At 37.5% G+C, this 13,930-nt stretch overlaps 1 protein-coding gene across 2 annotated transcripts in view; it reads right to left on the bottom strand.

Annotated features, from left to right (window-relative positions):
* Positions 1-13,930, bottom strand: part of FAM117B (family with sequence similarity 117 member B) — a 74,771-nt gene that overhangs the window by 21,228 nt on the left and 39,613 nt on the right. For both annotated transcript variants that reach the window (XM_046019196.1, XM_046019194.1), the window contains exons 2-4: positions 13,350-13,501; positions 5,973-6,065; positions 4,431-4,544 (exon numbers count right to left, since the gene is read on the bottom strand). In XM_046019196.1, the coding sequence (XP_045875152.1) occupies positions 4,431-4,544; positions 5,973-6,065; positions 13,350-13,501 (359 nt within the window). The remainder of the gene's footprint in view (positions 1-4,430; positions 4,545-5,972; positions 6,066-13,349; positions 13,502-13,930) is intronic.

The raw sequence follows: 13,930 nt of genomic DNA, 5'->3' as shown, positions 1-13,930 counted from the left end.
CACTGGAATTCTTTTTTTTTTCTTTTTTTCTAGATTTTATTTATTTGAGAGTTAGAGAGAGAATGAGAAAGAGAAAGCATGAGAGGGGAAAGGGTCAGAGGGAGAAGCAGACTCCCTGCTGAGGGGGTGCCTGATACAGGACTTGATCTTGGGACTTTCGGATCTTGACCTGAGCCAAAGGCAGTTGTTTAACCAACTGAGCCACCCAGGCACCCCTCACTGGAATTTTTTTTTTTTTTTAAGATTTTATTTATTTATTTGACAAAGAGAGAGATCATAAGTAGGCAGAGAGGCAGGGAGAGGGAGAAGGAGAAACAGGCTTCTCCGTGAGCAGGGAGCCCAATGTGCAGGGAGCCCGATGGGGGGGCTCTATCCCAGATCCTGTGATCATGACCTGAGCCCAAGGCAGAGGCTTAATGACTGAGCCCCCCAGGCACCCCCCCCCCATTGGAATTCTTAATTGCATTTCCCTACCGAACAGGGAATGATGGCACTTTTCCAGGTGCTTTGTGGCTAGTTGTGTATCTTCTTTGGAGAACTCTCTATTTAGATCCTTTGCTCATTTTAAAATTGGGTTATCTTTTTATTACTGAGACACAAGAATTCTGTATATATTCTAAATACAAGTGCTTTATCAAATAACATGATCCACAAATATCTTTTATTGTGTCAGTTATATTTTCACTTTTTTGGTAGTGTCTTTTGAAGCACAAAAGTTTTTTAATTTTGATAAAGCCAATATATCTCCTTTGTTTTGCACTTTCCGTGTCACACCTAACAAACCACAGCCTAATTCAACCCCACATTTATGCCTATGTCTTCATCCAAAAGCCTTTAGTATCGGCTCTTACACTGAGGTCTTTGATCCATTTTAAGTTACTTTTTGTATAAGGTGTGAGGTAGATGGGCGTATTTTTTTTTAACTCATATTTTATTTTTTAAAGATTTTATTTATTTGAGGGAGAATGAGAGTGAGAGAAAGAGCATGAGAGGGGAGAGGGATTAAAGGGAGAAGCAGACTCCCTGCTGAGCAAGCAGCCCAATGTGGGACTCGATCCTGGGACTCCAGGATCATGCATGACCTGAGCCGAAGGCAGTTGCTTAACCAACCCGGCCACCCAGGCACCCCTTAACTCGTATTTTAAAGGCTAGAATTGGCATTACCCTTTTACTCCCATCTCACCATCGCTCTCCTCTGATCATCACCTCACACACATTTAAAAAACTCAGATTCTGGGGGCGCCTGGGTGGCTCAGTGGGTTAAGGCCTCTCTGCCTTTGGCTCAGGTCATGATCCCAGAGTCCTGGGATCCAGCCCCGCATCAGGTTCTCTGCTCAGCAGGGAGCCTGCTTCCTCCTCTCTCTCTCTCTGCCTGCTTCTCTGCCTACTTGTGATCTCTGTCTATCAAATAAATAAAATCTTAAAAAAAAAACAAACAAACTCAGATTCTGAAGTCAAAATGCCTGGGTTAGAATAGGAGCTTTGTCTCCTGTGACCTAAAGCAAGATTCCTTAATTCTCTGGGCCTTAATTACCTTGTCTGTAAAACAAGGACAGTAACAAGTCCCACCCCAAAAATGAGGATTAAGTGCTAATAATACATACAAAAGCTGAGTAGTGTTTGCCATATTGTAAGCACTTAATAGACTTCAACTATTAATTACTGCTTTCTAAATACGACTCAGATTTGGCCATTCTCTCTAGCACCATAGCTCCTAGCTTATTCTAGGCCACTTTCATTTCATACTTGGATTATAAACCCTGTTCTTTTTTTAAAAAAAAATATTTTATTTATGTTTATTTGTATGTCAGAAAGAGAGAGAGAGCACAAGCAAGGGGGACCGGTAGAGGGAGAAGATTCGGGCTCCCTGCTGAGCCCCAATGCGGGGCTCAATCCCAGGACCCTAAGATCATGACCTGAGCCAAAGGCAGAACCTTAACTGACTGAGTCACCCAGGCGTCCCTATAAACCCTATTCTTTTTTTTTTTTTTTTAAAGATTTATTTATTTGACAGATAGAGATTACAAGTAGGCAGAGAGGCAGGCAGAGAGAGAGAGAGGAGGAAGCAGGCTCCCAGCCAAGCAGAGAGCCCGATGCGGGCTCGATCCCAAGACCTTGGGATCATGACCTGAGCCGAAGGCAGAGGCCTTAACCCGCTGAGCCACCCAGGCGCCCCTATAAACCCTATTCTTAAATGGTTTTCCTGCCTCTAATCTTGTCCTCCCCCAAATTTATTCTCTACTCTGAACTGACAATAACCAGTATTAAAATCAATCTGCTGCATGTAAAAAAATAGTTTTTTGGTGCCTCTAGGACAAAGTCCAAACTTCTTAACAACTGAGACATTAAGACTTTCAGGTTGCGCTGTTATTTAACTCTCTAGCCTAATCTCTTACTAGTACTCCTACCTGGAGCCATGATTTCTTCCACCTCTAGAAGACTAGCTCAGTGAGCTCTCAGGGATCTGCTCAGACACGAATTGCTCCAAAAAGCCTTTATAGATGGCTCCAGAGCCAGTCTGAGGATAATTAATACCCCTTCTCTAACAGTGTCAACTCTCCCACATTCATGACACGGGGTAGTAATTTTTTACTTACAGCTACCTGACACTTGGTGGGGGGCGATATTTATCACTGCATCCCCTAATGAGTACTACAGTATAAGCCATATGGTAGATATTTAATAAATGCTGCATGGATGGAGGAATGACCTCAAAAGGTATACAATCTCAAAGTGGTACTTTTCTCCACTAGAGAGAATCAACTAAAAACCAAATCCGTTAACTTCACAGAATCTTCGTGTTCCACAGTCTGAAAATTTCAATGACACACAACCACGGCTGAACCACAGCTCAGCTCCCATGATGCTCATGCACTGCATCTCTGGTTGGCTATGAGAGCTCAAAAACTCCAGGTGTCTGCTGTGTCCAGTGTACAGAACTCAAGTTACGTAAACTTACTTTTCAAGTTACTCTATTTTCTAGTCCTTACCTTCTCTGGGAAGAGATGTTTCAGAGTTAAACATGAAATTTGTGCAAATGCCAATAATGTTATTAAGCAAATTCAACTTTAAAAAAAAAGCTTTTAATTTTACTACTTTATTTGCTAATTTTAATGCAACTTTAAAAAAAATCACTTCAGAAACTTACTAACTCTTAAAACATTATCACTTAATTCACTAAAGTTCAATCTTAACTCCTATTCTATCTGAGGATAAAAATATGAGTTTGGAGATAAAAGGTGGCCTTATCTCTCAGAAATACATACAAATTATTAATGGATAAATTAGAGGGAGTAGAAGGTTGGCAAATTCACCTATAAAACCACCTGAGTCTATAGTCTTTTGAAAGTAAGAGTTTGGTTTTGAGTTAGTATTCCAATTTTGACGGTTATTAGTCTATTCAAATTTTTCATTTCTTATTTTGTCAATTTTGTATTTTCTATTTCTCCAAACATAAATGCAGTTTGTTTAGGTTTTTAAATGTATTACTGTGTACTCACATTTCATAATTAAAATACCTTAAAATGGAAAAAAGCTGTTAGAAACTACAACCAAACTATACATTTATGTATCAACATTTAAAGGCAAAATTAATTTGAAAAAACATATACTTCTACTTTCTCTTGCAAAAAATCCACATATACTTACTTGGCTATCAGAAGCTATCACCCTATAAAAAGGTGGGCAAACTTTTTCTTGCTCTTTTTGACAAGGATGCCATCTGATTTCAATTCGGTTAAAGAGAAATGCTCCCTGGGTGAGCCATCAAGAGCCGTTCATTAAGGTTCTCTACAGGAATCAAGGCAGTTAAAGGTTTTCCCCTACGAAAGGATTCTATGAGATGTATCACTATTTTTTTTTTAAGATTTTATTTATTTATTTGACAGACAGAGATCACAAGTAGGCAGAGAGGCAGGCAGAGAGAGAAGGGTAAGCAGGCTCCCCGCTGAGCAGAGAGCCCAATGTGGGGCTCGATCCCAGGACCCTGGGATCATGACCTGAGCCGAAGGCAGAGGCTTTAACCCACTGAGCCACCCAGGTGCCCCTATGAGATGTATCACTATTATCCTCAATCTTCAGCTGAGGAAATTGAGACAGAACAGGTTGTTCATCCCGGGTCCGATTCTATAGCCAATGCTTCTTTCTCTATTAGTCTGCCTCAGTATACTGAACTGATAAAGACACAAATATGAAATCAAAATATGTGATTAGCTATGCCCTCTAAAAGTCAAATCACAGATCACTAAAGGAAAGTATCACTTATCAACTTAGTATTCTAGGTTTTTTTTTATTAAGGCTGATTCAGTATTTAATCACTGTTTCAAATATGCTTTTGGACATTTCTGTCAGAAAAGTTGCCTATAAAATAACATTATCACCAGGAATACAACAAATCCCTTGTTTGGATTTTGCAGTATTTGTGCTCTTACCTGACACTGGTTAATAGCTGCATGGTTGCCATGGAATGGAGACTGTCTTTCTTTATCTCGATGATGTCGACTGCTGTGTTTACTTCTCTGCAACTGCTGGCGTAATTTTGCAATCTGAAAAGGAGAAGAATAAAAAATATATCAAAAGTGCATCAGAGTTTTCCAAGCTACATAAAACATATCCTTCCTTAATAAGAATCGGTAAAATTCTCCCTTAATAAATCTTTTCTTTTAAAACGCTGTCACACACACACACACACACACACACACACACACAAATAGAAAAAATAAAACCCTGTCACAAAATCTGATTTATTGTATGAAATTTATACATACACACCCATTATGTGTGCACATATGTGTATCTTTCTTTTGAAAAGAAATAAAAATTATGTTCCAACACTGTTCAGAGCCTTCGAGCTTCCCAGTACTAAACCAATGAAGTCTTCAGCACTTAAGAATAAATTACATTATAGCTTTCAGAAAAAATTTAAAAATAATGAAAATTATTCTCACTGTCCTAAAATGAGTGATTTTATTTAGATGTCTTTAAACACCTAGTCTTCAATAGCTCCAAAAATTCAACAATATTTAAAAATCAATTCAAGGGGTGCCTGGGTGGCTCAGTGGGTTAAAGCCTCTGCCTTCGGCTCAGGTCATGATCCCAGGGTCCTGGGATCGAGCCCCGCATCGGGCTCTCTGCTCCTCAGGGAGCCTGCTTCCTCCTCTCTCTCTGCCTGCCTCTCTGCCTAGTTGTGATTTCTCTCTGTTAAATAAATAAAATATTAAAAAAAAAAATCAATTCAAGCCATGCAATGCATTCACAGACACAATCTTTACATAATAAATACAATTTCAATCAATATTCTATATTACTTCTTGAGTAAATCTTTAGTTCTATATTATGTAAAGTAGAAACATCATAATTGTAAGCACAGAAAATGGTAATCAGCATAGGGCCACAATCAACTTGGTTGTATTGGGTTACCGAATTTTGAAAATACTACCATTATATACAGAAATAATAAATGTGAATCTGTTGTATCATTACAATTTTATACATCTGATGCTTAGGTTATGTTAACAGGTATGGACTGGGGGCGCCTGGGTGGCTCAGTCAATTAAGCATCTGCCTTCCACTCAGTTCACAATCCCAGGCTCCTGGGATGGAGTCTTGCATTGGGCTCTCTGCTTGGCGGGGAGTCTGCTTCTCCCTCTGCCCCTCGCCCCGCCTGTGCTCTCTCTCAAATAAATAAAATCTTAAAAACAAAAACAAAACAGGTATAGACTCTGGTTTAATACAACAAAAGGACAAAGAAAAACATAATCTGATAAGTAATGTGTACACTTCCCTCATTCAAATCTTTATCCAATCAATGTAATAACTATTTTCATTATTTTTCAAGTAAACAAAACAACCAAAAAAATCAAAATCAAAACAAAACAATGGAAACTGACAAATCCTTGTTGCCTACAACTTCCAGGAACTAGCCAAGGAAGGGATAAACTTCCACACCCAGTTCTTGGACCCATTTTCCTGACCTCCTTAAGTTGATCTGTACTGCCCCACGACGCTGACCGCTTGTGAGACCCTTTCTTCTTTTCAGAGTATTCTTCGGCCCATGCACTCTCTGTCTATAATGGGAAAAAGAGGGAAGGGGTAAGTTAACCATTTAACGATAAATGCATACCATATTTGCAACAAGATGGATGGACCTGAAGGGCATTATGTTCCATCAAATAAGTTAGGCAGAGAAAGACAAATACCATATGATCTCACATGTGCAATCTAAAAAACGAACTCAGAGAAAAAGGAATCAGATTTGTGCTTATAAGAGGCACTCGAAGGGGGAGGTGGATGAAGGTGATTCAAGGTACAAACCACCAGTTATAAGATAAATAAGTACTGGAGATGTAAGGTATAGTAAGGTGACTATACTTAATACTGCTATATGGTATACTTGAAAACTGCTAAAAGAGTAGATCCTAAAAGTTCTCATCACAAGAGAAAAAAATTTTTTTTACCTATATGAGGTAATGAATGTTAACTAAACTCACTGTGAATCATTTCATAATACGTGTATTCCAAGTCATGCTGTACAAAAACTTATACAGTGCTGTATATGTCTTTTTATCTCAAACCTGAAAAAGTTTCATTTCTTAAAAAAGTATACACTTTTCTATTATACAATGCATTCCCATTAAAGAAAATTAAGTACTAGGATATTTAAAACAGCACAATAATCCAAAATCCTTCTAGCAGCACTTACTTTAATTACAGTGTTTTTGCCTATTTCCTTCATTTCTATGAATAAATGCTTAGTTATTATTTTTAAATAAGTATAGCATTTGTCGAGCAAATGCACACTAATAATAGCTAACATTCCTGTGATCTTATTATGTGCTAGGCACTTTGCTTCATAGAAGTGTAGTGAAAGGTCTTCACCCTATTATCTGACTGAATACACACAAGAAGCTCTACAGATTCTGCAGATAAGGAGGTTTGGTAAGTTGCCTAATGTCTCACAGCTGAGAAGTGGCAAAGCCAAGATAAAAATCTAAGACTCTGGAGTTCATAATCTTAACATCCATACAATGTCTAGACTTGATTTAGGTATCTGCAAAAGTATAGCCTCACAAATGTTAAATCCTTAGTGGTTATACAAAATCCAGAATTCAAACACATTGTATTAGGGAAAAAAAATTACAAATGAGTTCTTAGTATGTGAAAATATGCTCAATCTCACCGGTAAGAACCAAATTAAAACTTCGCTGAGACTGGGCAATCTGATATGATACTTTCCTGTATTGCTGGTGAACTGCAAATTAGTACAGCCTTTACAGAAGGAGGACTAAGCAACTGCTGTCAATGTTACAAATGCACATACTGTTGACTCACCTTCTTTTGTAATTTATCATGCAGATGTACAAAATATGTATCTTTATGAACAAAATGATACAGCCTATTATTCCCAGTAGCACTATTTTTACAAGTAAAAGATTAGAACAATGTAAACAAAGGATTTGTTAAATAAATAACGGTGTGTCTTAAAAGAATACTTATTCAGCTATAAAAAATTGAATAAGGAAATTCACAATAATCTCTGTGAGATTGTTAAGTGAAAAACTCAAGGCTCACCACAGTGTGCATAGCAACTTCCTTTGACTAGTGCCACTAGAAAGAATATACACTATGTAAAATATCTCTGCAAGGATATACATGGTAACACAAGTAATATTAACAGTGGCCACCTCATGGGAGGAAGATCCTTCCTTCACTGTATATACTTCTGTACCTCTTAAATTTTGTAGTGTAAGAGTGAATATATGGCCCATTCAAAACAAGAGGGCAGGCCTTTTAGGAGAGAATCTTTCTATATGGATAGAGTAATGTTCTTGAATAAAAAACAAGGTTGTAAAAGAATATATACACATCACATATATAATATTCCTGCCAAAAATGTAGTAACTTGAATCTAATTGTGGAAAAAAACAAAAACAAAAACCACTCAAGTTGACAATACTCAACAAAAATACTGGCTTATACTCTTAAAAAATATCCAGGTCAGGAAAGACAAAGAAAAGCTAAGGAACTGTTTCAGATTAAAGGATATTAAAAAAAACGTAATATCTAAATGCTGTGTCTGCTTCTTGACCGGATCCTGGCTTACAGGAGAAAATACTACAGAGAATATCACTGAGGAAACTTAAAAGCACTGTATCAATGTTAAATCTCCTGGATTTGGTAATCATTTTGGTAATTTTTATTTAAGTCCTTTTTCATATATATGTTTAAGTATTTGAAAAGAGTCAGAGTGTCTGTGACTTACTAATCAGTAAATAGTAACAACAGAAATTATTATCTATACTAAAAAAGAAAAAACCGAAAAATGTTTATTGGTGAATACAGGTGAAGAGTCTACTGGTATTTAATCTACTGTTCTTTACATTTTTCTATAAGTGAGACTTTTTCAAAATAAAAAAAAATTTTAAATTAGGGCAATCTAAATATATTAAGTATAAAATTTAACTCAAGGAAAAGCAAAGGAATATAAAAGTTTCCTCTAAATTTGTTAAAAACAAATTGAAGATAATGAGAGCAAGAGAATTAAGCAAGAAAAATAAAAGTAAGCACGAAAAGCAATAGATAGCTTTGCTAATTTCTGATCTAAAAATGTGAAAAAAGGAGAGGAACACTAATGAAGTGGTAAAGCATCTAGAAATTTAGATTATTTCAGAATCCTCGGCTTAACCAAGAAAGGCAAAGCTACTGAGAAGCCAACCAAAGAGCTTATACAGAGGTCATTAGATTTAGGTCTGGAAAAGAAAAAAAGATTTTAACACTTTCCTTCCTTCTTAATATTACCAATTTTAACCAGTGGACCAAGGTTTTATACAAAATGCAAGAGTCACTCAAAAAGTAATTTTTTTAAAAAAGCTGATCCACCTCTTCAGTACTTTCATTTCATAACACTAAGACATAGTGTAGTGTTGCTATAAACTGCTACCTTCAGTAATTCGGCATTATTTTAGTCTCTAATTTATAAAGTATTTAATTTTATTAGGTTTTTAAAAAATATTTTATTTATGCATTTGTTAGAGAGAGAGAAAGTGAGAGCACAGGCCAGGAGAAGAGCAGAAAGAGAGGGAAAGGACCCTGGGATCATGACCTGAGCCGAAGGCAGATGCTCAATCCAGGCTGCCCAAATGGTCAGTTTTTAAAAGAATCTTTAAAAGAACATGGGAGGTGGGGGCACAGGAGGCAGAGGTTGGGGACAATGTAGTATTAAGCAGTGTATCAAACTCTAAACAGAAGTGGCAGACCAGCCCTGCTCCACTGGCAACGGCAAGCTACAGTACCGCTAGAGAGACTCTCAGGCTCTTTGAGTTCACCAGGAATAACCAAAGTACGCCAAAGATGTAGAAAAAAAGGAATGATGCCATATTTTTGCTATCTTTGTGTCAAGTAAGGACACAAATAATCACGGACAATAAAATTTTAATCACACATAATGGGGCGAGGGAGGAGCAGAGGATGGGCAATCAGCATCTTAAAAACTTGCTCCATATTCCTAAATTTTAACGCTGCCTTTCTCTGTATTTCCCAGACCCTCCTCTTTCCATTCCCACTCATCCCTAAGATACCTAGACCTTAGACTCACACATAATTTTTTTTTTTTTTTTTTTTTTTTTTTTTTAATGAAGAACCAGGGCTCAAAGTGGTGACATGATGTTTTGTCAAAAGTCTCGGAGGAACTTCCTGGAAGTACCATCTATAATATAAAATAAATTACTTCCATCATACTTACTGCTCTAGCACTATACGGACCAGGGCTGATAAAAGAGCCCAGGGACTCTCATCAAGGGCAAAACAAGCCAATCAGGCCCAATAACTGTTAGCCTGAATCTTTTTCAACATAATGCTCCAGGAAGCTAATAGCAATCAACAAACTGCATAAGACAGGAAACCGACATGCCATCCTTGTCCTGACAATAATCAAAGGTAGTAGTTTTAACGGCAAGCATTTACTAAATGCTTACTGTGTGCAAGACACTGTTCTAAGGGTTTACACATATTTCTTTGTTTAATCCTTATAATAATCTTAAAAGATAGGTACTATTCTTCTCCCATTTTATGAGGAAACAAAGGCACAGAAGTGACTGACTCCAAAGAAGATACACAAAAAGCACATGAAAAGATGCTCAACAAGATTCATTATTAGGAAAATACAGATAAAACCCATAAGATACAATTTCATACCTATTAGGATAGCTATACTGAAAAAGAACAGGAAAATAAGGCTTGGTGAGGATATGGAGAAATGAGAGCCCTTACACATTACCGGAGGGAACACAAACTGGTGCAGCTGCTGTGAAAACAGTATGGCAGTTCCTCTAAAAGCTAAATGTATGACTCAGCAATTTCACTCCTATATATGTACCAAAAGGAATTGAAAGTGGAGATTCAAACAGATATCTATAAAGCAACATTCATTTTGGCATTGTTCGGAATAGCCAAAATTTGTAAAAAGTCCAAATGTCCACAAACAGATAAATGGATAAACATGTTTACCAATACAATGGAATATTATTCAGCCATGAAAAAGAAAAGGTTCAACATGGATAAACCCTGAAAACATAATGCTTAGCAAAATGAACCAGATATAGAATTACAAATATTGTATGCTTCCATGAATATGAAATACCTAGAACAAGCAAAATCACAGAAACAGAAAGTTGAATAGTGGTTACAGGGGCTGGAGAAAGAAAGAGGAGTTACAGAGTCTTGTCTGGGGTGATGAAAAGTTTTGGAAACAGACAATGGCAATGGTTGCACAATGTCATGAATGTAATTAATGCTACTTAATTGTTTACCTAAAAATTGCAAATTTTATGTTATATATATTTTACCGAATTTTAAAAAGCTGATTTAAGGGGCACCTGGGTGGCTCAGTCAGTTAAGCATCCAACTACTGGTTTCAGCTCAGGTCATGATCTCCAGGTCACGAGATCAAGCCCTCCATTGGGCTCCATGCTCAGCATGGAATCTGCTTAGGAATCTCTCTCTCCCTCTCCCTCTGCCTCTTCCTCCAGCTCATGCTCTTTCTCTCTCTCCCTAAAAAAAAAAAACAAAAAAATCTCGGGGCACCTGGGTGGCTCAGTCAGTTAAGCGTCTGCCTTTGGCTCAGTCATAATCTAAGGGTCCTACATCGAGTCTCTCATCGGGCTCCCTGCTCAGTGGGAGCCTGCTTCTCCCTCTTCCTCTGCTGCTCCCCTTGCTTGTACTCTCTCTCTCTCAAATAAATAAAAACTAAAAAAAAAAAAAAAACCTTTAAAAAACTGACTTCATTAACTAGCATACGTACATTAGGGAATCCAACACCTACCAAGAGGGAATCTGAGAACTAACGCACATTGGAAGAGTGGAGTACCCAGCTACTGCTGCATTATACCTTAGGAGATTCTAACGTGAGCTTGACAAGCAAGATAAACAGTATGATAATTATGAGTTTTCTTTAGATTTTTGCCCTTAACATTCCCAATCTGGGGGACATTTAGAAAAAGGTGAAGCGAGTATGAGGTTTATACTTTAATTCAATGTACTCAGAGCTAGGTGGGCTCCCACTGGCTTCTAAGATTGTTTATTCTTACTGATAAGACAAAATATCTGAACCCAATGAACCTGAAACTGCAGAGGAGATATCAAGGGTTGCAGAAATGTTCAAGGATGACCTGAGTACTAAATTACTCTGATACCCAGAGTAATTTAAACATGGCACGTGGATTAAGTAGAAATCAAGAAGGAACTGCTCATTTTTCATACTATATGCCCTAATCTCAGCAAACTTAGGGATTTTTGAATAAAGGGAGAATATTCTACAGCTCTGGTTAAAGTCAGTTTCTCAAAATATTCGTTAATTTTGAGGAGCATAGACTCTGTTTTCATTTCTGTATTTGCCACTGGAATATGAACCTCAAGGTAATCTCATATCCCAAGCATCTACTCTAACAGTGGGACTCAGTTTCAAGAATATCAGAACAGAAAACAAACTAAGGCCAACAAGAACATGTGGAATTATGGAAACCAAAATGCAAATCCAAAAACCACCGCAAAATGTGCTTACTTGGTTCTATAAAAGGACATTCTCTTCATAAAGTGCTGGGACCAAGCTACCGTAAGTGATGTAAATGTGAAGTCTAAGTCAAGATATACCTTAGCTGATTTTCAACAGTCAATATAAAGCACCTTTTAACTCTTTAACTGATTTTCATTCTTTACTAGCAACACAGCTTTAATGTTCTGCTCATTCATTCCTTTGCAAATAACCCTGGAGGGCTATTCTTTCAGGACAGTACTAAATCCTGGAGATGAGAACACAGAAATGGGTGAGCCAGGCCACCGGCTCAACACCAATGAGTGTTAGAAACATTAAATAAATGAATAGACAACTACCTGATTAACTTTAATTATAGTAAGTGTTATAAAAGAAACTACAGACAGAGTCATCACCTGGCTTTTTGATCTTGGACCTCAGCTTCCTCATTTGTAAAATCAGGAAGTAGATCTAAATGATTTCCTAAGAACCTTTCCTTTATTTATTTTTAGTAATCTCTATACCCAACGTGGGCTTTGAACTCACAACCCCAAAGATCAAGAGTTGCATGTTCTGCCAACTAAGCCAGCCAGGTGTCCTTCCTAAGATTCTTTTAATTAAAAAACCTCATAAGGGGCGCCTGGGTGGCTCAGTGGGTTAAAGCGTCTGCCTTCGGCTCAGGTCATGATCCCAGGGTCCTAGGATCAAGCCCCGCATTGGGCTCTCTGCTTGGCAGGGAGCCTGCCTCCCCCTCTCTGTCTGCCTGCCTTTCTGCCTATTTGTGATCTTTGTCTGTCAAATTAAAAAAAAAAAAACTTAAAAAAAAAAAAAAAACAACTCATAAATCTGAAAGTATAAAAGTCTGCTCCCAGGGTCTCTTTGTCAGGATGTTTACATTTACAGAATCTATCTGCAACATAATATAATCCCCATCTCCCAACACATAACGAATTTTGGCACCAAAATACAGGGCTAGATGGAAAGTAAAGTAATCCTTACTGTTACAAATTCAATATATTAAATATATTCTGATGTTCTAAACTAACAATAAAGAGGAAATGGGTGAAAAGTGTGTCCATAAATTATCCTTATGTATTGGAATTACTGTGGGAACTCTTTAAAACGTGCATTTCCAAGCCTCAACCAAAGCCTACTACAAAGTATCTGGAGGTCGGGCCTGGGAATCTGCACTTTTGATAAGCTTCTCAGGTTCTTCTAATACACACTAATGTTTCAAGAATTTGAGCACAGCATTAAACAAATAATGTTATGAGAAACAGTTTCAGGCTAAAACATTTCAGGATAAGAATCTGAATAAACCTACCTGTGTCGCCTTGTCCCTCATGCAAGGAGCAGCTTGCCCATGACTATCCCGAGGCCAGTGCCCTGCAAGGTATGGCGCAGCAAGAGTATCCAGGGAGGAAGTCCGGCGGATAATACTAGAGGGACTTGAGGATGGTGGTCGTGTTTTGTCACCTAGATTTAAAACAAATACATGTATTTTGAAAATGGATTATGAAGGAAACAAAGTAGAAACTAGGTTTTAAACGATGTGGAAATAAATATAAAAAACAAGTGAATAAGCTACTGATTCACACAAACTTGGATGAATCTCCAAGGAATTACACTGAGTGAAAACAGTCTCTAATGGTTACATATTCTGTGATTTCATTTATATACCAATACTGAAATGAAAAAAGTTTTAGAAATGGACTAAAGTAGTGGCCGAAGTTAGAGATAGGAGAGGGAAAACGATGCGGCAGAAGAGAAGCGGGCCTTGTAAGAGCGCAACAAGAGAGACCCTTGTGATAAGAAGCTATTCAGCTGGACTGCAGTGATAGATGGACAAGCATACAGAGGAGATTAAACAGTGCAAGAATTATATACATGCACAAATGAGTTCAA

The sequence above is a fragment of the Meles meles genome, chromosome 9, assembly GCF_922984935.1.
Source record: "Meles meles chromosome 9, mMelMel3.1 paternal haplotype, whole genome shotgun sequence".
Taxonomy (NCBI): domain Eukaryota; kingdom Metazoa; phylum Chordata; class Mammalia; order Carnivora; family Mustelidae; genus Meles; species Meles meles.
This window is presented reverse-complemented; position numbering and strand designations above follow the sequence as displayed.